At 38.1% G+C, this 23,635-nt stretch overlaps 2 protein-coding genes across 5 annotated transcripts; both read left to right on the forward strand.

Moving 5' to 3' along the window:
- The first annotated feature begins 1,730 nt into the window (after positions 1 to 1,730).
- LOC116252811 (CMP-sialic acid transporter 1) lies at positions 1,731 to 6,290 on the forward strand. The gene is made up of 8 exons (XM_031627363.2): positions 1,731 to 2,126; positions 2,978 to 3,061; positions 3,236 to 3,450; positions 3,714 to 3,792; positions 4,439 to 4,608; positions 4,753 to 4,939; positions 5,590 to 5,667; positions 5,810 to 6,290. The coding sequence occupies exons 1-8, from the start codon at positions 2,073 to 2,075 to the stop codon at positions 5,948 to 5,950; spliced, it is 1,008 nt and encodes a 335-aa protein (XP_031483223.1). The 5' UTR covers positions 1,731 to 2,072; the 3' UTR covers positions 5,951 to 6,290.
- Positions 6,291 to 8,534: 2,244 nt separating this feature from the next.
- Positions 8,535 to 20,064, forward strand: LOC116252810 (uncharacterized). Of its 4 annotated transcripts, XM_031627360.2 has the most exons (5): positions 8,535 to 9,204; positions 11,281 to 11,394; positions 12,376 to 12,422; positions 12,979 to 13,024; positions 18,264 to 19,980. In XM_031627360.2, the coding sequence occupies exon 5, from the start codon at positions 18,404 to 18,406 to the stop codon at positions 19,742 to 19,744; it is 1,341 nt and encodes a 446-aa protein (XP_031483220.1). In that variant the 5' UTR covers positions 8,535 to 9,204; positions 11,281 to 11,394; positions 12,376 to 12,422; positions 12,979 to 13,024; positions 18,264 to 18,403; the 3' UTR covers positions 19,745 to 19,980. The 4 variants fall into 4 exon arrangements, 3 of the variants coding, with proteins under 3 accessions (XP_031483220.1, XP_031483222.1, XP_031483218.1); XR_004172298.2 differs by lacking the exons at positions 11,281 to 11,394; positions 12,376 to 12,422; positions 12,979 to 13,024 and adding an exon at positions 20,008 to 20,064 and having other exon boundaries at positions 18,264 to 19,802; XM_031627362.2 differs by lacking the exons at positions 11,281 to 11,394; positions 12,376 to 12,422.
- Positions 20,065 to 23,635: the final 3,571 nt, after the last annotated feature.

A 23,635-nucleotide genomic window follows, 5' to 3' on the forward strand; every position in this document is an offset into this window, starting at 1 on the left:
TTCGTTTGTTTGTCCCTTCCTTCCTTCCCAAACATTGTTGTCTCACTCTCTTTGTTGGTCGCCAAATATTAAGATCGATCCTTTTGCGGAATAAATTGTCAGTGCACCTTCAACTTGATGCTGTGCTCTACCTCCATAAAGCACAGAGGACAGCGCCTCGGGAGAATGGAACTGAAGACATGTTGTTGACACTCCACCAGCCCCCAGATGCGCTGCACTCCTTGAAGGCTTTTGAGAAGGCAATTGCTTGTAGGAAAAAGCAAAGTAACTCTGCAACTGTTCTATCAGCTGGACAAATAAGTGTATCACCTGTGGATTTATTCGAAATAATTCAAGACCGTGAATCTAACCTCTTAGCCTTCCATGGATATCTTACATCAGCCTGCTCAATTTTGTTTTGAAAACGTTACCTTTATATTCTACAATTTAATTACCTAAAAAGTATCATGATTATGAATATAATATGCCCACTACTCGATCGTTACAGGTTTTATAGTAATAATCATTCAAATTAGCAAGTCTCCATTTTGGTGAAAATGCTGTGATATCTCGTGGTCGTTTGGGTTTGGGAACAGCAATAGTATGTACTGTCTCATGCATTTAACCAAAAAATTTGTTAGATTCGTTAGACACTTTAAAAAGTGTGTCATAAACAGCCTTTTTAGGAGCAGTTCCATTTCAATGGTTCAAATACATTTCCCAATAAATACGAGTCTGAGAATGTGTTTTTGCATCATCATGATAAAATTTTGAAATTGGTAATCTTCTTAGAATAACTCCACGCTCTCAGTTTTCCTTTTCCTAATTTTTTACGGTTACAAATTATCTGAAATTTGGTCAATGATATATTAACAGGTAAGTGAATAGCATTGTCTATAATACCAACAACGCTACTTTTCTGTAATATCCTTAATAAGCATTACGCGTTTTATAACGAGATGAACTTTTGTTAACTCGATAAACAAAAAACAAGACTACCATTGAATTAATGTTTACAACTTTTGTTTACACTTCAATTAATGTTTTTCATTTCGCAAGTTAACTGCAGTTTACTCCAAGACTTTATAGTTTTAATGGCAAGTGTAGTTCTCATTAAAACACAATAAAAGGCGATATCTTTAATGTGTGTGTCAGTGTGTATAAGCAAAAGGCAGGCCAGAGATTCGGAGAAAAAACATTTCTCACATGAACAACCTTGACAACTATTGGTCAGTTTGCAGATGTCTTTGGAAATATAAAATGCTAGAGAAGGAAACAAAATAGGATCACAATTTTGTGAAAGACAATCTATTTCATGAAACCAAAGATTAAATAAAATTCATGAAACACCAAGTGAATCTATCTCGATTTTTGAAACATATTTATAAAACAATTACAAATTGTTCTATTTGTCCAACAGTTAAAAGGTGCAAGTTTTGAGAAGGAATTTGTTTTCACTGTTCACTGTTTTATCTCTCTCTCTCACACGTAGATATTTTGGGACTGAATTTTCAAGTTCTTTTGTGTCTTTGTGTACTACCATTTTTAAGAATAATTATGAAAAAAAACATGAGAAATATGAATAAAGAAAAATAAAAGACAAAAAAAGTGAGAAAAAATGGGAAAACCAGTTTCAAAATTAAATTCGTTAAACCATTCCCCAATTCGTATAAGATGATTTCCTGATTTTCTTTTTAGGCTCCAAAAATAATGGAGTAGACTATTTCATAGACTATTTCACGATAAATTAGTAAAGTATTACTGAAAATGTGGAACGACTGATCCCTGTTCTTGGAGGAAACTTTAATTTGAGAGATCCGTCTTTTCTCCGGCTCTTCTTGCAATTCTGTTTTCTTGAATCTTGATCAAATGCGGCTTATGTCCAACGGCCAATCGAATGTCTCTGATTCCTTACTGTACACCAAATTCTTTCTCTCTCTCTCTGATTTGGTGGTCTACCTTGGATAGTTGTCTCCCTTCATGAACTATCAACGGACAAAGATAGAAATGCGGCGCACAAGCGAGTGAAAGAGGAGCAGGGAACGCACGATCTGAGCGGAAGAGGAGAGGGGCGACGGGTTACTGCCGGCGTGATGGTTCCGTGGTATTTGGTGGCCGCTCTCCTCACCATCCTCACTAGCGCTCAAGTAAGTCTTACCAACCTAACCGTTCATTTTTTTTTCCTATTTCTCCTATTTTTGCCTCTGGATCTCTTTCCTGCTGGTTAGTTTGGCCGAGAAAGCGATGTACTGAGATTGGGGCCTAAAGGTTCGTGTTGGGGCTTTGCTAGAAAAGAAAAAGGAATCAGGGATCATGTTCTTGCTAACCTTGTCTTCGATCGACTTGTTATTTCCCATTAATGGAGGGACGGATTGTCTCATGTGCCGAGTAGCTTTGATTAAGAAGAAGGCATACGGACTGATTCGGAGTAAAATCTGCACATGATATGCAATTTTCATGTCAATTCTTCCTTTACATTTTGGGCAGCTAACTCAAGCATCTATTTTCCATCTATCAAGGAAATTGAGTTCAATTTTAGAGTTCTTTTTGGTTCCCTATTGTCATTTCCCTTTAATGTGATTCTGAGATGTATTGTGTGAAGTTGATTTTGGATGGGATTATTCTTTCGTTTTGAAATAAATTGTATAATGACACAGTGAATGTGCATTTTATTTCTTTGCTTTCAAATGCAGCAACTCTTTTCTTTGGCGGCTTCCGAATGAGTTGCATAGTTCAATTCCATGGCAGGTCACTACCTCATTTGAAAAGCCATTAGCGAATGTTACAACTTACAAGTTCTTGCCAAATTCTGTGAAACAGACTCTGGGTTCTGGCCTTGAAAGTCCCAACCACATCCTGGAAGACTAATATAACTTTCATTCTTACGCAAATTTTATTTCTCTTCTAACATTAACTTAGTAGAGAACTGTTCAACGATTTGCTGGGTTTCAGGGTAACATGGTCGTTTTTTTTTTTTTTTTCTTGCTTGGTTTGGCAGGGAATTCTGACAACACTTTCAAAAAGTAATGGAGGATACAAATATGATTACGCTACTGTTCCATTTCTTGCCGAGGTTTTCAAGGTAGATGACATAATTCTTTCATTCACATGTTTTTTCATTTTTATTATGTCAGCATCTAGATTCAAGTTGCCTATTGCAGTCGAACAAGATTTAAATTTTAAGTTTACTGCTGTTTCTCTGGATTATGTTATCCCTTTTATGTCCACTTTTATAACAATGTAATGTTGAAAACAGCTTGCCGTATCTTGTTTTCTGCTGTGGAGAGAGAGCCAGTCCCCGACTCCTCCAAAGATGACTACAGACTGGAGAAGCGTGCGATTGTTCCCAATTCCTTCTATCATCTACTTGATTCACAATAATGTGCAGTTTGCTACCCTGATTTATGTGGATGCATCGACTTACCAGATAATGGGCAATCTGAAGATTGTCACCACGGGAATATTGTTCAGGTGCGAAACTTGTTTCGTGTGACTGGATGATGAATTTATTCTGTTAGGCCTAATAATGCTGACTTGGGAGCCACACCAATAAAGTACTTTTCCAGAGAGGCCTTGCGAAGAAGTTTCTGGCTGTCAGGGGTAACAGGCATCATCCATCAGCGGCCTACTTAATTAATTGCGTAAAAACTTGGTTGAAGCAGTGATGAGAATGTTGTTTTGCTGGGTTGACTAACCTAACTCTCGATTACTACTGCTTTTAACTGTTGTTGCAGGGTGTTCTTGCGGAGAAAATTATCTAATCTGCAGTGGATGGCCATTTTATTACTAGCCATTGGTACTACAACAAGCCAGGCAAGTTTCAGAATATTGGCTTGCACCACATTTCAGTATCTTCATTAATCAGCCATTTGCAGTTCTATTTGGGACTTTGAGATGTACAGAAAAAGTTCTACTTAATAGTTGCATGAGCAGAAAAAGACTGATAGAATCAATAAAATAAACTTTATTAAAAGGAAAAAAAAGGTGGACCTGAAAATTTTATTTATTCTTTATGTTACCTTGAAACATAGATTTTCCAAAGAAACAGGGTTGTACATATTGTAGTTAAATATATGTGGATAGTAACTGGAAATGTTTATCGAGAATTTGAGCAATAGGAAAAATCAAGACAGTTGGAACTTGGAACAGATGTCTTTGAAAGTTGCCATTTGAATCAGAGAATACTTACAAAAACCCTAATGTGGAGTATCTACAAAGGAATTTGATCAACGTGATATGTTAAGAAGTTGTCCTTCCACTTCTTTTTTTCCCCTTTGGTTGGATTCCACAACTCTGATGCTAGAAAATGTTCCAGCCCATTTGAAAAACCAACGTTTTCCTACTTGATACATACCTGAAAGTAGGATTTTTTTCACACTATATTGCCCTGTGAAGCTGTTTCCCATTTTAGACCATATGTTATCCTCTTGTAAATCAAGGTTCTATCTCAAAATTTCAGGTAAAGGGTTGTGGAGAAGCCTCCTGTGATTCAGTTTTTTCAGCACCTATTCAGGGATACTTGCTTGGAATCTTGTCTGCCTGTCTTTCAGCTTTAGCTGGTGTCTATACAGAGTTTCTTTTGAAGAAAAACAATGATAGTCTCTACTGGCAGAATGTGCAATTGTATACGTAGGTACTCCTGTCTGCCCTCTGTATTCTTGTAGCTTCTAGAACTGAATTTTATTGTATTTCAACTAGTTGTGCTTTTGGCTTACGTTAATTCATGAGGCTTTTCTTTTTTCCTAATGTTCATTCAGTAAAAATATGTCACAGATTTGGTGCAATCTTCAACATGGCACGACTTCTTTTTGATGACATTAATAACAACTTTGAAAATGGTCCATGGTGGAACCGCCTATTCAATGGGTACAGTATCACAACATGGATGGTTGTGCTGAATTTGGGAGCTTCTGGGTTGCTAGTGTCCTGGTTGATGAAATATGCAGATATTATTGTTAAGGTAATCCCTCAAAGCTGGAGCTACTATAACATGTAAGACCAAGTATGAGTACCTTGTCTATTTAATGTTCCAACATGTAATGCTCTGTTGATGTTATCAGATAAAAAACATGTAACAAATTCAGCACCAAAAATGTTAAATGCAACTTAAGAAATTGAAATGGTAAGTTAGTATAGATATGTGATCGGTCTTACTCATAAAACAACAAAAATATGCATTTGAAGTTCATGATTATAGGTATTCCTCTACATTTCTAGCTTCTACTGACTGATCTTGACTTTCAAATCATGCTCGGTGTGCCAATTGCTTTTTCAAAAAGATGGTGTGTTAGTTGTTTGTCCTGGGGAAAAAGGACTCCCTTTTTCATTTTTCTTAAAATATATCCCAGCTACATAGCTGCGTATTTTCCAACTTTTGGCATCTGGTGGCCATGGAAGTAGTGCTACAATCCTTGTTTACAGTGCCATCAAGCTTACAAATTCCATTACTTTCTTGGTGTATGAAGTGAAAAACTAGGGAAATCGGTCTGAGTACATTGTGTATCTTGTCTGCACGTTGAATCCTCTTTGATATTCCTGTGGCTGTGAACCAGTTGGTCAAATCAGTTTGTTATAAGTTGTAACAGAAGCCATAACCTCTGTTTTCCTTAGGTTTATGCAAGTTCAATGGCAATGTTACTGACTATGGTCCTGTCTATCTACCTCTTCACTTTCAGTCCTACAATCCAGGTAAACTTGTTCCAGTTGAGAACTCTAAGTTTAGCGTTTATCCTATTTTACTTGACTATCTGCGTCCTGTTTATCCTAAAGCATGTTTCTTGTTTGCTTATGTGTTACTAATTTTGTTGTGTCAACGTGTTCTTTTATACAGCTCTTTCTGGGAATTGTTATTTGCACAATGTCCCTTCATATGTACTTTGCCCCTGCTCATATGCTTGTAGATTTACCATCACAAAAGCAAGTCCCAGAGACCATGACTGAAGTTAAGGTTGAAGCACGAACTGCATCCTGATGGCAACCATCTTATGCTTAAGCTTCAGACTTGCAAGCTTGTGCTTTCCTTCATGTACAACTTAGACAAGGCAGGACAAGTTTGCAGGTTGATATGTTTAACCGTCCTATGGTTGCTCAGAGCTTCTCACTAAGGTCAGGGCCAGCAGCATCCTATGGTTTTCTCTTTGTAGAATGTAGAAAATTTTACTGCATTTAGGACTTACAAAGGCTGCTTATTTTCCAGTGCGAAGTATCATGTATTGTTTGAGTGCTGAATCTATGCAACACAGGTTTAAATTCTTTTTCACTTATAATAGACGGGTACTGGCAAATTTTTGGAAGACATCTCCTTGGGTTTATGCAACGGTGGTCCTTGAATGCCTTGTTTTCCTTCCATCACGAAGACCTTTTCCTGTTTTTTTCTTTCCCTTCATACTTATTAAAGGTCCCTGCTATTGATGAACTCAAGATACCCTCCATGCGTGTAGGAATTTGCGTTGCTAAGCCACATTTGTCAGGTCCTATTCCTTTCCCAGTTTCTCATTTTTCTGCAGAATTAGATCATGATTGGAGCTAGCGAGTACTACAGGGACAGGATTGATCTGCTCTCTATAGAATTTGAGAGCGACCAAACAGACCTATGAAGTGAAGTGGAGAAGATCCAATCGTTTGTGTATCTCATTTTCTTTTATAGTGTATAAGAACAAAAGACAATGAGATACACAAGCGATTGGATCTTCTCCAAATATAAAACATTTTTTTCAGCTTGTAGTCAAAGAACTCGACATTCTGGCAAAGTGATTGATGCATTTTTGGCGTTTTATTCCATGATCACGCTGTAAAGTCAGGCTCTAAGTGCTGCTTTGTTTTAAGAGGCACAAACCAGATATAAAAGTATGAGATGTCGCAATTTTTTGAGAAGCCATATCAGGCCATTCTTTATCTGTTAATTGTACCCTAACATGGGACTGTGTCTTAGGGGCTGAAAATGATTAACCTCTCGGTGGAACACGACTTCTCGTGTTAGTGACACAACTCGAAAAGCATTCTATGAAAACTATTCTCAGGCTTCCTATGTTCATGAAATAACAGGGAAAGCCTCTATGAAATTTATTGTCCGGGGAGGCATGAACTGATTTACGCTTCATTTTTGGAGAGGTGGGAAAACAAGAAAAATGTGAGCCTTACTTTCTAGGCACGAGAGTATCCTACCTTTTCTCTTTCTCAAATTTTATTCAATCGAAGTAAGAATGTTAATTTTCTCTTGGCTGCCCAAATTCCAAAAGCAAATTTCTGAGACAGTTTCCCAATGTTATGGGCAACCCATTTTTCATGAGAAAGATACAAGAAACAAAACGGGCCTTCAAAGTCGCATCATCTGGTTTCCATTTAATAAACAAATTTCTCGTAAAGGCCATTTCGAATTGGTGCAGACCAATTCGATTCGGTAGTAATTTAAGGGTGTTAGGCGTCAGTTTTACATTTTTTAAAAGCAAATGTACGAGATTTCTTTACTTCAATAATTTACCTGTATTTTTTGTTCATTTAAAATCAAATTTTTTAATTCAGCCGAATCAGTTGATATACTGGATGGGTAGCTGGATAATTCAATTTTCAAAACGAGGAAAATGCTTCGTACAGCGTAGTATGGACGTGTGACATGATTTTCACAGTTACAATATACCCAAAAGAAGAGTTTTAAAAAATAAAAACAAATAAAAAATTAAGAAGGGAATTTCAAATTCTGCCACAAGAAAATCTATAGTTATACAACATATGCGCTTGTACGAAAAAACTACCATCAAGATTATCCCTGTATGAAATGACATATTCTTCCTCTTTTTCTTCCTTTTTTAATGTTTTTTCATGGAAACTGCCTTTGGATTATAATCCTTTAAGACCATGTTCTTCCATTATGCTTCCAAGTTCTGGTTTGCTTCCAATCATGAATGGATCACTAACATAACATAGTTCTTATTAAAAAATTCACTTATAGAGAAAACCATAAAAAATTTACCTAGATATGAATAATTATACTATTTCTTAAAACCCACAGCTGGTTTTTTCAATTTGCGGATCTCTGCAATCGAAATTGCCTAGGAATTGAACATGCCAAAGAATCAAAGATGATATAAGGAAAAACATATCACTCTTGGAACATATGAGTACATGTTTCCAAAAACATAAACATAATGGAATTATGTCATGCATAAAAATAGGTGTATGTTTCAAGAACACAATATTTGTTTAATCAGACATTCTCAAAGAGTCCTGTCCACTAAACCCAGCAGGTCCAAGAAACTGTTTAAGTTGTTTTTGGATAAGTGCTCTTGAATTGTAATCCTATTATAATTGTGACAAAATAATTATTATTTTTATCGTGCAGGCAAAATGGTTCACTTCCAAAACTGATGCAACATTGATCTTAGAGCTATACGAAGATGAGACTTGAGAAAGTAGAGGGAAGCGAGTAAACTGTAAAGAGAATGTACCATCTGGGAGAAGCGAAGTTTTGGAAAAGGAGGCAGTTCCTCGTGATTATGGTTTAGCTGCGGACTGCTTTTGCAAAAAGGAGAGAAGAAAAAGGAGAGAACGAGATCCCGATTTTCTGTGGAGCATCCAAACGCGAACGGACGATATCCCCTGCCTAGGAAGACGGAAGCATCAGGTAGTTGCCTTATTCGCTAACGTCCCTTCTCTGTATCTGTCTCTCTCGCCATGGATTTCTCTGCCTACGGTGATGCCCAGGGGCACCAGCAATCTCACCACCAGCAGCAATACGCTGCCGACCCCTCCCAGGCCTACCAGCATGCCGACTACTATTACCAGCAATACTCAGCTCATCAGCCCTACCTCCACCATCAGCAGAATGCCGCCGCCGGTGCGACGGCGAACTCCGCTGCCTACTACTACCCTCAGGACTACAGCGCCGCGGCCTCAGGTGGCTCTGCCGCTGCAGGTGGAGCCGATGGACAGTCCATCGCTCCTTCCTACACACAGCAGCCTCACACCGAACCCAACATCCACCCGCCCGGCATCGACCTCTCAAACCTTGCCCAGGTCGCGGCCGCCGCAGCCGCTGCAGCGGCTAACCAGCCAAACGGGTACTTCCCTCAGGCTGTCATGGAGCAGCAGCCGCACGGGAATCCGATGGCACCATTCCCGCACCTGATTGCAGGACCAGCAGAACCCGGGAGGATGATGCCGGGTTTCCGGGAGAACCATTGGGGCAGCAAGAGGGGAGGTTTCGGCCCTCCACGCGGCGTAAGCAGAGTTCAGAATCTTTGCCCTAACCCTCGTCTTCTTGGGAATTTCTCGAGATTTGTGTTTTTCCTTTTGTCTCTTGATCATTTTCCCCTTTGCTCTATAGCTGATGTGTCCTATGATTTTTGTACTCTTCGTCAATCCTTATATCTTTTTCTGAATATGCTTGCTCTAACGGCTCAAACTTCTTTACGTAATTCTTGATCCTCTCTAATAAAGAATTGCACTTTCTCGTTCCTCTTGGCTCATGATTTGCCAATTTCCTATGTTTGTTAAATGCTGTATAGGTTTGTCTTCTCCTAATTTTGTATGGGAATTGAATGGATTTTTTCTGGTCAATCACGTTACTTTGCTCATCATACTCCATGTTGTGTTAATAATGACTGCTAAATTTCCTTTCTCATGTCAATTTAGGCCATAGACAGCGTATTGCTTCTGTTCTTCATCATGGTTGATCTTCTTGAAACTTCTTGGACACAAGGAATAGGATTTTTTTTTCCTGATTTATAATGTGGATTTTGTGACGACCATGACATTAGATGTGCCCTCTATTTTCAAATATGGGACTGATGGTTCCTGTTTTTCACCTGGTAACGCCGGCTGTTACTCTTTGCTAGAATCATGTCGATATGCATTCTTTATTTGAAGTAACAAATATGACAAGAAGTTCACGTGTTGAATCTTATTGTGCGTCAGGCATGGTACTGCTTAGTAGGGTTGTTCTAGTGCATTTTTTTTTTTTTTATGTTTTCTTAACCATATTTTCTTGTGAGTTGTCTCGCAAATTTTATTTGCATGGATTTCGTTGATCTTTAATTTTTATGAGTACTTGAATCAATGCATTACGAATGGTATTTTTTTCCTTACTAAAAATTTTGCCCAAAATTTCTTTCCTTGGGGTATTAATTCTTCATTGGCTTGTCAGTCTATGAAAGTATCGATATCAAGGGGATGCCTATGTTTAAGTCTTACAAAACCCAGATTGCGATCTAGGATAGCATGTGCGCTCTTTAGGGAATTGAAAACCTGGTGTCCTTCTGTATGTTTCATATGATAGGTTTGATGGCTTGCATCCTGTGAATTGTTGAAATTGTTTGATTTTGTTTTCCTCTATGTTTTCATTAATTGCTCAAAACAGTCATGTCTTTATTATTCTTATCTATGCATGAGCGCTAAGCAGGTCTACACAGTGAAACTTCAAAAATACCTGGGTGGGGCCTAGTTGAGTGTTGAGGTTTATATATATGCAGCAAAAAAAAAAAAAAAAAGAGAGTGGAAACTGGAAGCAGTATTTTTACATACTCAGAATATCTGACGATTATCAAATAAGAGCATGAATACCAGTGTGGTTCCTAGGCAACAATCAGGTTACCTACTTGCCTAGGGTGCCAAGGCAGAAGACTTGGTATAACTTTGATTGCAGAGGTTATTAATTATCTCTCAAGAAAATATATCACATGATCATTTTCTCTTTGAGAATTGTGCTTATTCTTTTTCTGTTTCCTCAATAACTTATTCTGCATCTTTAACTTTGGTTGATATTTCCGAGATACCACATCTTGATTTGTTTGGATTAGAGGTTTTCATTATGTTCTTTTTGGTCCAGTAAGAGAATGTCTTCTTAGACTTGGTCAAGACTTCTCCATTAAGATTAGATCAAGTCTGGTGGGAGTCTTGGCAATAGAAGATCATTATATTTACATTCAGTGCTTGTCCATGCCTCTAGTGAATTACATTTATGCTAATAATGGTGAGGGTTGGGCTAGATTCCACTGAGTTGATTGGTCTTTCTGAGTAGTAGGCATGCTGGCATGAAATGGACCAATAGATTGTGCATGGATTTGTTATTATGTCAATTTAGGGAGACAGTCTTGGGTCAAACTTGATGAGCTTTGGTTCTAAAATCTTAAGACCAAGTTAGAGAATGAATCTTGAATACTTGATGAGAATCTCAGACACTGCTGTTTACCTTAAATTCATATAAGATGAAGCAAATACTGGCATCTTCTCAATGAAGAGGATAATATAACTTTTTGAGAGAAATTTGTTTTGTGGATCTTTTTCTTACTCATATTTCATGTCCAGCTGGTATATGCTTAGGAAATGGCTCATGGGACATATGGATGGTGATGTTGAAGATGCAAGTGGATGACTGCAAATTGATGAAGTATATTGGCAAGGTTGTCATATCTTTAAATTGTGAGTAGTTTATCAGGACTCTTATGTCAAAAAAGTGAGTAATTGAAAAGGAGGGAAGAATACTGTAGCATGAAACCTGGGTCTGACAAACCATATATGATGTTTGACCCATCTGTGACTTGGTGTATTCATACAGGCACAAACAATCACCATCAGTTGATGAATTGGTGGCTGTCGTGAAAGTGGGTGTTGAGTGACATCAAATCACAGATATCTAAAATTGATTAGTCATGCTTCTGTTACTGCATGTTAGCCAGGGTTCGCTCCAAATCTGTTGTGTCCTGTTAAGTTCCAAGTTTAGACTTGTTGGGATGATCTTGGTTCCCCCGATGAGTTCATGTTAAGAGTTATGTTGGTGAAACTTGACAGCTTTTCTGTCAATAATGCAAGTTGATTGAGATGACTTTCTGTTCATTAAGTGATAAGTTCCACCAAGTCGATGATATTACAGTTGTGAGTCATGACTCAATCAATTTGTTATGGCCATATATGATATTGGGTGACACACTTATGTTAGTTGAATTCAGCTGACTAAATGGATAAGTCAACTTGGCTGTGTGATTTTCTGGCTTGTAGCCAAGTGCTTCAAAATGTTTAGATTGAAATGGAACATGGCTAATCCTCTGAAGATATTCAGCTGTCTAGCTACTTCCCTCAGCTACTCATGTTAAGCTATAATCATGGTCCAAGGTGACTTTAGAGGCTGGTGAAAGAAACTCATGTCTCTAAGGCTTTCAGTTTCTTTTCAAAATGGCCATGTGAATTTGCATATTTACAAAGAAAAGCCCAGCTGGTTTCTGTCGGGCTTGGTGTCCATGTGATTCTTTAACAAGGGATCCCAGCATTTCCTCGTCAAAGTGTCCATGGAAGCACATTGCATAGGTGCCTGATAATAATGACGTAGAACTCATTATTTGATATGTATTCATATTGATTTGGTGTACTTCACTTATTTACTCTGGTCTGGTTTATGGAATATAGGTTTGTCATTATCTCCTTGTGGTTACATTAACTGCTGGATTAATGAGGTATCTATTTGTTTTGATTTGTTGTTTCTTTTCTTTGTTTCTCTTCAGCAAATCAAATGATGGTCTTTTCCTTCATCCATTAACTGTGTGTTGATAATGCATCAATTGATGTTGTTTGATGGAGGAAAAAATAATCATTGTATTATACTGGGATTTTCTTCTCTTCGCTATAAGCTCATCAGCTGCTTATGTTGGGCAGCTGCTTGCTGCACCTTGTGGGCAAGGATGTATGCCATCTTGGAAATGCACAAAGTGCTTAAGGATAGCAAGCATTTTGTGTGTTCCCATGAAGTCCACTGCTTCAAATTCTTATCAAGTGGCACTGTATAAGGTGAACGCCAGCACCGTCACTGTGTTACCTCCAATAGGCTGGTGTTTAATGGCAATGGTTTGGTTGCACACATTCATTTGGTGTTGGCACCATATGTTGATAGCACCAAATCATCCTTCATATGCAAGCAATCCTTGATATTTGGGTGTACCTGTGCCATGTTATTTTGGTTCACTTTGGTGGTCATGTTGTTGATTATGATGTGTAAACTCTATGTATATGCAGGATTTCTTAACAAATAGCAACCTCATGTAGATGATTTAGCAAGATGGTATGTATCCTTGCTTGTTTTTTTGTTGACTTTGTTGGCAGCAGCTTAGTTCATCATCATTTGGGTCAGATGATGTCTGCATTTCTATCTGTATATTCTATGCTGTCCATTTTAAATCAAAAGTGCGATATTGACTAGGGTAGTTCTGAAAAGTGTTGCCTTAGAAGTGAGCTGTACTAGTTCATGATCAGGGAGCTGTGAATTTTTTCTTCGGTTGTAGTTGATTTTTATTCTTGCTAATTTATGACTTGATTCCAAATTTCCAGTTTTTTTTTCCCCTCATAAGGACTTATATTTTGGACCAGATCTGTGGTTTGTGGTAAATTGGTAATGAACCTAAAATTGAACTGGTTTAAAGAAACATAGGGTGAAACCATGGTAACAAACCTTTTCCCGAGATACTTTTTGAAGAGCTTATTATACCAATTTTGGCATTATATATTGGGTAGTAAAGATCCTTTCTCTCTCCCTCTTTCTAAGTCTTGACTCTTGATGAAATCTCAGATAAAGTGTGATGAAGATATATCATAGTAATGAAATTATCTGGAAAATATCCTTCTCCAATCATGGTACCAAATATTTCTTTAAAGCTTTGTTGAAAATCCAACTTTTATTTTTTCAATGAAAAATGAGATGAAGCTCAAAACAAGGCTCATATGAGGATCTGGTTTTCCTGTTAAATCAACAATTCTATATTTGAATTGCTTGTTAACTGAACCTAACTGTCAAATTATTTCTGGATGTACACATAATGATTAATGATGCATTTGGTTCACCGAGACATAATTCTTTTGGTATTTTGTAAGCATATAGTAAAAGAACTTTACTTTGGACTTCTTTATCCTGCTTTCTGTTTGTACTTTTCTCTCTCACTTACTGGATTGTAATTTGATTTTCATCTTTATCACTTCATGTTTTCACCAAAAAATGAATCTTAAGCATTTCTGCTTGAGTGCACATTATCAATTCTATATTTCTATCTATTTGATTGTGAACTCAAGACTACCGTTAGAGAAAGACCTCCCTGAAGTTGCTATGAAGTTGGATTCTGTGTTTGACCCTGGGCTGTCCTGAAGTACCAAAACCAGGTGCAGATCCAGAAAGCAGCTGATCACTAGCAGCAACTTGTGATCACTGTATGATGCAAACCTGTTGACTCATGTATACTCCATGTTGGGTTGGAATCAGGATCATGTGGATATTTGGACAAAATTAAAGCTCGATCCTGGTTGGTCCTGTTTAGGAGTTCTCTAATGGTTTTCCTTGCATGCTTTCTTAATAGATATGAGACATCCAGATGGTCCCTGTTTGGCTTTAATGTTGCACTTCTTCTCCTTAATTAGTGTGCCAGCAATAATGGTTCTAGTGCCTCATTATAGGTTCACTAGATGCTCATCCAGGGAATGTCTACAGTTTTTCTGGGCCTCACATGGTTCCGACATTGGGCCTATCTGCTATGTTGTTATGGCAGATCTTTCTGGGCGTTACATCTGTCATTTAATTGCTGGGTCTCATGTCAGAGGAAATGGCAGCTATGAGCATCGCTATGCTAGTTTGACATCATGCCATTGGAACATGATCTGTTTATGTTGGAAATGGCAAAGATTTCAAGAGAAATGTAGCCATTTCCATTAACTGGTGAAAATATTAGAGCTCTTGAACTTGGTCATGTTCCAAAGTTTCTGGTGCAGTCTAAGATGTACCTGCTAAGGAAAATTTTGTTGGAGTGCCATAGTGTAGCTACATTCTGACAGAAACCTTTGTCTAGGTTTACTTTCTTAATGTCAACTGTTTCATGTTTATGTCAAGTGGCCACTATACTTGAGGTCATTGATGATCAATTGCGGAGCGAAGGAAGTTGTAGTCTGTCAGTACCTATTTTTATTCAGGTAGGTGTGCAATCTCCTTTCCTTTTATTTATTATATGTATGTGTTTGTATTGATGTATGTATCTACTATGTACATGTATGTGTTGTTCAGATGTGCACATATATGTAAATATCCAGTGCATGATGGCTTCAAATGTTCCATCAGGAAATTAATCAGACCGACTGGTATCTGGAAACAAAAGGATCCCAAATTTCCAATTAGTATTTCCCACAGGTGAGATGGGTTGATTCTCGCCTAGTTTGTTATGTTTAATGGACACTGGGTGTGTCAGTGTGAGGCAGTCTATGTGTTTGGACAATGCAAAGTGTGTGTATATATATACACACACTTCTTTATTGTCTGGGAAAAAGAGTGAAAGGGGGAAGTACCTCACCCCTTGCTCAGTCTCCTTCTGTCAAATCAAAGAAAAGAAGGGAAATCCTCTCGTTATCAAGCTTAGTTTTGGGTAAAGGAGAATGAAGAAGAGAATGATACCTCACTGCTTACCTTTTTCTACAAGTATCCCCAAAGGGAGGTGTCAAATGCACTTGATACAATTATTAAGAAATGTTCAAGCAATTTTGGTGTTAGTGTTTATGTTCAAATTTGTTGGACTGTGATGCAGTTCATGCTTAGAAAAGTTCTGTGCCCATGTTTAGCAATGAGAGGTCCTGGGTTCAATGTGTTTAGCAACTCTTTTGCAATTGGCACAAAGTTAAGGATGCTTCTACCCTCTTCCCCCAGCCTCTTAGTGTCTTTGAGTTGCCAAAATTAGTTAACTGTCAGGGAGAATTCCCCTAAAAGCTCTATGTCCTCTGCCTGCCTACATGGACAAATGCATGTTTACCTTGAGTTGGTATGATAGAGAAATTTTCAACCTCGCAAATATTCTGCATTCTCCTTGATGTATAAAAATTACCACTGAACATAATTACCTATATATGCTGCTTATATAGTTTGTATCCAGTAAAGCACTATTTAGAGGACTGTATAAGTGTGTCGATATTGTTATGTACATCACACAGATGCTCTTTTTCTACTCCTATATGTCAGACTTTCATGTATATGTCACAGTGTAAGCACCATCTGATATTCCAAATCTTCGAGCAGAATTCACATCCATGCAAGATGGATTTTCAGTTATTTTGGCCAAATCTAATCTTTTAGATGTATAAGAACCAGCCCTTGAATTGTCATTTGGTTAAAGAAAGAATCAACCCCTGGACCTTTGGAATCTGACACATATACTGGTTCTTGTAGCATTTTAAGAATTGAGAGTCATGGAAATGCAGCATTTTCATGATCTTAAAAATGCGTACATTGTAAAAATGTGATTTAAATATCGGTTCCTATGAAGCAATGTGCAGCACATGTTCAAGGTCATGTTTGAAAATTTAAGATGTTAAAGATTCAAAGGCGATCTATAAATAGTTCTTGCATAAACTTTTACTGGCCTCCAACTGTATGGTTTACATTTTATACATTCTGGATGAAGTTGTGATGTTAGATGACATCATACATTTTAAAGTCAAGTGAATAGTAGGTGGGGACTTGAGATATTTTTAGCAAAAAGTGCTGGTTTAACAGTGTTCCATGAAATGCTATATGTTCCTTGCTATGGCTTTGTGAAGTTGCAGGTCTCCCATTAGCTTTATCAATACTCGTTGAGTTGGCCTAGTTATTCTTGCATAATGTGAAACTGTAAGTGTGAAGGCTTACCAATCTGAAATCTAATTATGACTTTCATTTTATGCTTCATTAGTTGATGGGTGGTTGTGCAGAAATGTTTCTGTTATCTGTTCTTTAGGCCATTGTGTCCACTATGATTGCCCTTGTGAGTTGTGATCTTCATGTAAACTCTGAGGCTTGACTAGGGCTTTTCTTTCAAACCATTTTCCAAAAATTAGTCATTCATCATTCTTTCAAAATCAATTATTTCTTTTCAGAGAACCATATCATGTGTGCTTTCTTTGCTGTCAATGCATTTTAAGTAGGATAACATCTAATAGTTTAAGGCTTTAAGCAATCATTAGGCATAATTCAACCCTTGGATTGGTTACCCTACAAAGGCATATTGGCCAATCCTTGTATTGACAGGTGGTCCCATCTCGAGTTTTCCAGCACCATTGAAATCAAAAGCGTACTTTCCAAATTTTAAAAAACGGTTATGTGCAAAACCTCAAAAACTTTTCATGAAAACCAAAGTAAGTTCTACTGACAATTTGTTTGAAGGAACTATTCCCTATCATCAACAGTATTGAAGGCTGATTTACTGAGTGATCATCGTCATTGTCATTAAGCCTTGTGCCACAGATGGTCTCTGTTTGTAATTGCTACTTTCTTCATTTATTTATGTGGAAAAGTACAACTGAGTCTTTTTTTGTAGTTTTTGTCTCATCCTGAGGTTTCATTACAGTTTATTGGCATTCTTCAAAATTAATGACCTGCCACCTATACTGATGTCATGTTGGGCTTCATATAAAGCTTGCTCCACTTTAATCTTATTATTTTCCATCTGTAGCTTTGGACATTTTAACTTTATGTTTGTTTCTGAATCCAATCTTCTCCCTTCTCGCACTATCGAGATTTGACATCATGTAGTGGTCAATGTCTTCCTGCCTATGCGGAATCTCTGATCACTCACAACCTTTGACTCGTCTCTCCTTCTTCTACCTTGTGTTCATTGTACTATTTCTCTCCAAGGCTGCCATCATCTACAGCAGTACCAATGTGTCAGAACATATTTTTCCATGGAATTAAAAGTTTTCGTTTTTCAGTCTTACTGATAGTCTTCCTGTTAATTTTGTGCTTGCTTGTTGCTGATTAAGTTACACCTGAAGGAAAGACTGGTACATTATGATCAATACATTTCCAGTTAATGGCCTTTTGGATATTTTCCTGCCAAATGTTTGTCAGTGGTGATGGAGATTTATTTAACAATGTTTCAGCAGTATCTTTGAATGTTATGCGGCTCGTGTAACTGCGTTTTTATGATGAGTGGATCTTTTTGGTGCTGGATCATGTTGTGTGCAAATTAGTCTGAAGTTTTACTTTCAGAGTTGGTAACTTGTCCCTGTCTTAGCCATTGTGCCATTTTGAGTCATGCTGCTGCTGCTGCATGGTTCACTTTTATAGCCTATGGCGCTCGGTAATCCTGCAGACTAGTTATTTTTAACTAAATTGCATAGAACGTCATATCTCTTTTGATTCTTTTGAAGGAGATTATTTTGTGTGAAACTTTGGCATAGTCAACGGACTGTAGACTTCTGATTTTGAGCCAACTATAAAAAAACTTGGATGGCAGTATTGGTGGCAAATGGAACACATTATATTTTTCTCTGTTCACTTGAATATCCTTGTTCACTTTCAGGGTGGGAGAGGACCATTCAGAGGTGGTGGTGGTAGACGTGGTGGTGGCCATTTTTCTAGGGGGGAGGTAGGGGTAACTTTAATCCCCATATTCCTAGGGCTGACAATGTACTGCCACCCCCTGGTCGGGGCAGAGGACGAATGGGCAGGGGTGGGGGTCGGCGACCCTCAGCACCATCAGGAATGCCTCCCCAGCTTGTGGGTTGTGCAGTATGCAAAATTGACTGCAATAGTTTGGAAATTCTTGAACAGCATAGGCAGGGAAAAAGGCATCAAAGAAATGTTCAGAGACTTGAAGAAGAACGCAAAAGGAGGAGGCCTAACAATGTATCAGATACAAAACCTGCAAATGAAGCTGAGAATATTGTCGATAGTCAAAATAACGAGGTCCCTGAGTCAGAAAATTTGCCAACTTCTCCTGTTAGTGAAAACAGATCTGGGGCTGAGCAGCATCCAGAGAATGCCGAACTGCAACCAGAAAATGTGGAGAAGCAAGCGGAGAATGCAGAGGAACAGCAGCAGCAACAACGACATGTCAGGCCAGGATTCATGGGAAGAGGGGGAATAAGGAGACCTAGACCTGGTGGTTATGAGGACAGGAGGCTCGGTCCCAAGAAGAGACAAAAAGGGAAGCCACAATTTGACCCTCGCAAAGGGAAACGTGTGAAGATGGCAAGTGTTCCACCACCATCTGCAGATCAGCAGCTGCCCAAGATCTGTGCATTGTGCAACATTACCTGTGACAGCCAGGCAGTTTTGGATTGTCACCTTGCTGGCAAGAGGCATGCTGCTAAAGTAAAGCGATTTCAGAGTCAGCAACAGCTCTATGGGCCTCAAGTCCTCCAAGCACTCTTTATCTCTCAAGCTCAGCAGGCAATATCTCTGGCCCAACAGCAGGCAGCATTCAATCCTCAGGACCAACAAGCTGTTCTGGAGGCATTGTTGGGCCAGGCAATACAGCAAGTGCTTGCAGGCCAACAAGCAGTAGCCGGAACACAAGATCATTCAGGCCCTTCTGGATCTGCTGCCACTGTTGGAGCTACTTCAGAGCTTCAAGGCCAGGAACCTGCTGCAGGTACTGAAGAGCAAGCAGCTTCTGAATCCGAGAATGAAGCTGAAGGTGATAAGCAACGAGAACATGACACTCAAGAGGAGCAAGGTGTTGATGTTCAAGCTCAAGAAGGTGATGTTCAACAAGAGGGAAGTGATGGTCAAGACCAGGCAATTGATGTTGAAGAAGAGCAAGTTGATGGTCAAGACCAAGGGGGTGACGTTCAAGAAGAGCAAGTTGATGGTCAAGACCAGGGAGGTGATGCTCAAGCAGATGTAATTCCTTTGGAAGAAGAGTATGCTCTCCCTCCACCGGAGGACTCTATCCCAGCACCAGAGTTTGGTGCTTCTGCTTCTGAATGTACTGTGCCAGGACTTGAGATCAAACCTGAGGAGACCCCAGTAAATGAAGCGGCAGCATCAGAAGAGTAGATGATTGGTGTCCTCACACTCCTCACTGCCATGGCTGTCTAGTTTCTGACAAAAAATGGTACAGTGCTTATCTTGTTTAGCAATAACTGGTTTCCCCTTTTTTTTTTTTTTCTTTTGATGTGGGGAAATCTGTCAAATCCTTTTTTTTTTCCTTTTCTTCTTTGGTTCTTTTGTTCCGGGGGTACTCTTTATCAGGCATAAATGTCATATTTCTCACCTTTTGAGCGTTATTTGCATATTGTGATGGTAAAATTGGATGCTAGGTTCTGTATACTCAGCATTATACCCTCCTTCTGTGTACGTGGATGTGTTACTTGCAGGCACGGCTCTCTCTCTCTCTCCAACTGCTCTTGTTTTGCGTTTTTCCTCTCCTTGCTGAGGTTTTGATTCTTTAGATGTCTTGGCTCATCAGTTGTTGGTGGCCGATTTGAGATGAGTGCAACAACAAGGTCGTTAAGGAAGTTTGTTGACCTCTCAACTTCTATCATACCGGGTGACAGGTTTGTCTCCCATTTTCATTTCTTCATATATTTCCATTCCAATAAGGCACTTAATTCTTGAACGAATAACAAAAGAGACCGATACCTTATATTTACTTGCTTGAATTATGATATGTGTTACAAAAGAAGGTGGACAAACGGTTTTCTTTTCTTTTCTTTTTAATTTGAGTGTGTTTTCGTTATTTGGCCGAGAGGTATCCTTGTGTATAGTGTTGTTTTTTTTTGTTTTTTAGCATTCCATTTGGAACCGGGAACTGAAGGTTTGGTTGCAGACTGAACCCTTATATTTTACTCCAAAACCTGGATGATTCAGACTTGGCTTTGTGGTCGAACCTGTTATGTCCAGTGTAGTTCAATTCAATGGGTTCGGCATAGCTGCTCGGACCAGTGACAGTGATTGGATTTCTGTTGTTGTCGACTCCCTGCGCCAGCTGATTCCGCCCTGAACCTTTTAGTAATTTTTTTTTTCTCTCTCTCGATTTATTTCCAAATGAATAGGTTCCAAAAGAATATGTTTTCTTTTAGTTTTCTCAAAATATATTTTTGCTTTGGCTGGCTAGTTTCCCCAAAAAACCAGCGGTATTTTATTATTTCGTCATTTCCGTCCTTTGCATCCGGTTTTTCCAATAAAACTTTCCGTACCAGGTGGTTAAGATTGTTGGGTACCAAGTCATGGGAAGCACCTCTTGAAGCAATCAAGGTTAGCAGAAAAGCAGAGGGAAAGTTTGCTATGATATAAGATAATCGGTTTCAATTTGAGATATTTTTTCTAAAATTTAAATTAGGCAAATTTTTTCTTTTTATTTTTGAGGAAAACACCTTAGTCTATTTTGAAAAATTCCCTTATAGGGTATAGACATATGGCCTGAACGACCGTTGAACTTTTTATCCATAATTTGAAATAAAAAAATAGAAACAACATCTGGGTCCCAACTTAAAAAAAAAAAAAACTGACTTCTATGCTTCCCCTCTGGTCAGTAATGATAATAAATAATTGGTTGTCAAAAAGCATAGACATTATTATTGTTGCCCTTTAGTTGACAAACTTATCATTTAGCTTTGCCCATAACTACTTTGCTCCTTTCACAATCACACGCGTGATATGAATTTTCATGTTTATTTTTTTGGCAGAATGGACTCAGGATGAGTATATTATGAAACGGTTATTATATTGTATCGTTTGGAAAGTCTTTTGTGTCATTACTGCATGTTTTCCCTATTAAAAAAATGTTAGCCTAACCATCATCAATATGTAGCCATGATTAGATTATTATTAACAAGTCAATTACGGCTTCATTTTTGCTATAAATCCTTTGTCTAATGCAAGAGGGGGAAAATGATAATTTCTCATCTAATTCGAAGTATTATAAAAGGTACTCTAATAAAAGTAGGTGTGGTTTTTCATGGAAATGCAGACATAAGTTTTATTTGTTTTTTTCTTTTTTGCATTTGTAAGATGACCCTTTACGAAGGTAGAACTTTATTTTCATCTTCTGCTAAGTTTACTCCAGGGAACTTGAATATGTTAATATCTGACACTTTTGCAAGAATTGAGAAAAATATGAAGTCCATTTTGCATACTCATAATTAAGGAAGCAAATATTTTGTGGTAGAAAGATGGGAAGATTACTAGTCACTAAGTTTGGTGTGCTTTGTTTAACTCAAAAAGTGCAAAGTGCTAAAACTGACCTACCAAACTAAGTCAGGCCACCTAAAAAGGCACCAAAAATCAAACATGATGCGTTGTATGTCGTTTTCATGGCAAAAAGTTTATGGAAGATCGTAAGCTTATCACAAATAGCAAAGTCTTCTAACTCTCTCTTAACCTGCTAATGGAAGATGAGCCCAACTCCTATGTTATGCCATGAGAGGGAAAGATGTGGAAGGTACTCGGGCCCCATAGACACATGTCTTCCTTTGGAAGGGCTCTGATGAACTAAAAATCTCGAGATACATGTCCATTAATGGGCTACACGCTAGTCCAACTCGAGCTCGACTCAAAAAAAAAAAAAAAAACTCAAGCTGGAGCTCCATAGAACAGACTCTAACTTGACATGACTATACATAAACTTGTTTAACTCGTTTCAACACATTTCTGTTAACTTGTTTTCATTCTTTTAACTGGTTAAATTGGTTTCTTTTAACTAATTCAATTATAAACGACTATCTAACATCAAATCCAAAAAAAGGATGCACATATTCTGTATCTAAATATCTTTAAGCAAAATTTAATAACATAAAAATCGTTTATCCATGACACTTTTATGCAAGATGAAAATTAATTTGTTAGCACTTTCACCTAATGTAAAAATATTAAAAAACTTACTTTCGCCAAGCAAATAACATATGGTATACGTTAGCTTTAGGAGCAATCAAATGCTTTCTATATAGTAGGTGGATATCTTTCTAGGTGTACCTTTACAAAATTTAATAATTTTTTACTTTTAAGTTTAAAAGTTGTAGTCCCACAAATGGAGGGCCATTTTCTTATTACCCAATCCCTGTAAGAAGAAGAAGAAGAAGAAGAGTAGTTTCATCCAAATTTGTTTTTGTCAACAAACTCATACCATCCAAGCAAGGTATCCAAAAAGGAGAGCCTTTTATATTCCGGCAAATTAATAAGAAGAAAGGTAACGGGTGTCTTTTGTAATTGATTTCTAATTCATCCCCGATCTCTCCCTGTAAGTATCTGGCGAATAATTAGAAAGGTAATGGGTGTGTTTTGTAATTGATTTTTAGTTCATCCCGTGTCTTTCAGTTGGAGGAGGTTAATGGTAGGACTGCACATCAAATGAAATGTCGTTTTAAGTATAAGTCCTCTTGACAAGATTTCACATGTTTTGTATTTAATAGGCGTTTGAAAAATTCAAGATGGAATTTATTGATGTTGTGACATGTTTCTGCAACCGTCCTATTGATGACGATATTCAAAAAGACGCCCTGCCACAGAGAACATTACCTTATGGTGGCCGGTGCTTGAGATAAGTGAAGTTGACTGATTTCAATCATGGCGGCTTTCTCTAAATGAATGATAAGTTGCGGGGTTTTTCGAATTTACACAAAAGAATCGGATCGTTCAAGCAAGATTCCTGCATTCAAACGCCAGGCATTTCCTTATCCCTCAACGGGCTGGAGACAGCTTGGATCCATGTGGATGCCCATGCGGGTCCAGGACCGCACCTGGATCCAGCCCCACAGGTCCATTCTCTTCAGGAAGACAGAATTCCATTTTTACATCCAAGTCCTGTCCGGGTCTGCGACATGCGGACCCGACTTGGTTCTTATTATTAATATCACATATGTTGTGAGAGAACTTTATGTAATACTCACTCCACGAACAATCACTGCAAAATTCCCAAACGGGTCATGGAACTGTTTCTTTATATCACAG

The sequence above is a fragment of the Nymphaea colorata genome, chromosome 4 (assembly GCF_008831285.2).
Source record: "Nymphaea colorata isolate Beijing-Zhang1983 chromosome 4, ASM883128v2, whole genome shotgun sequence".
Taxonomy (NCBI): domain Eukaryota; kingdom Viridiplantae; phylum Streptophyta; class Magnoliopsida; order Nymphaeales; family Nymphaeaceae; genus Nymphaea; species Nymphaea colorata.

Excerpts from the sequence above, each read along its gene's own strand:
- LOC116252811 (XM_031627363.2), top strand. The coding sequence starts at position 2,073 with ATGGTTCCGTGGTATTTGGTGGCCGCTCTCCTCACCATCCTCACTAGC. Across the intron at positions 3,451-3,713 it reads ACCACGGGAATATTGTTCAG|GGTGTTCTTGCGGAGAAAAT; the intron begins GTGCGAAACTTG and ends CTGTTGTTGCAG. Across the intron at positions 4,609-4,752 it reads CAGAATGTGCAATTGTATAC|ATTTGGTGCAATCTTCAACA; the intron begins GTAGGTACTCCT and ends AATATGTCACAG.
- LOC116252810 (XM_031627360.2), top strand. The coding sequence starts at position 18,404 with ATGGGCAGGGGTGGGGGTCGGCGACCCTCAGCACCATCAGGAATGCCT.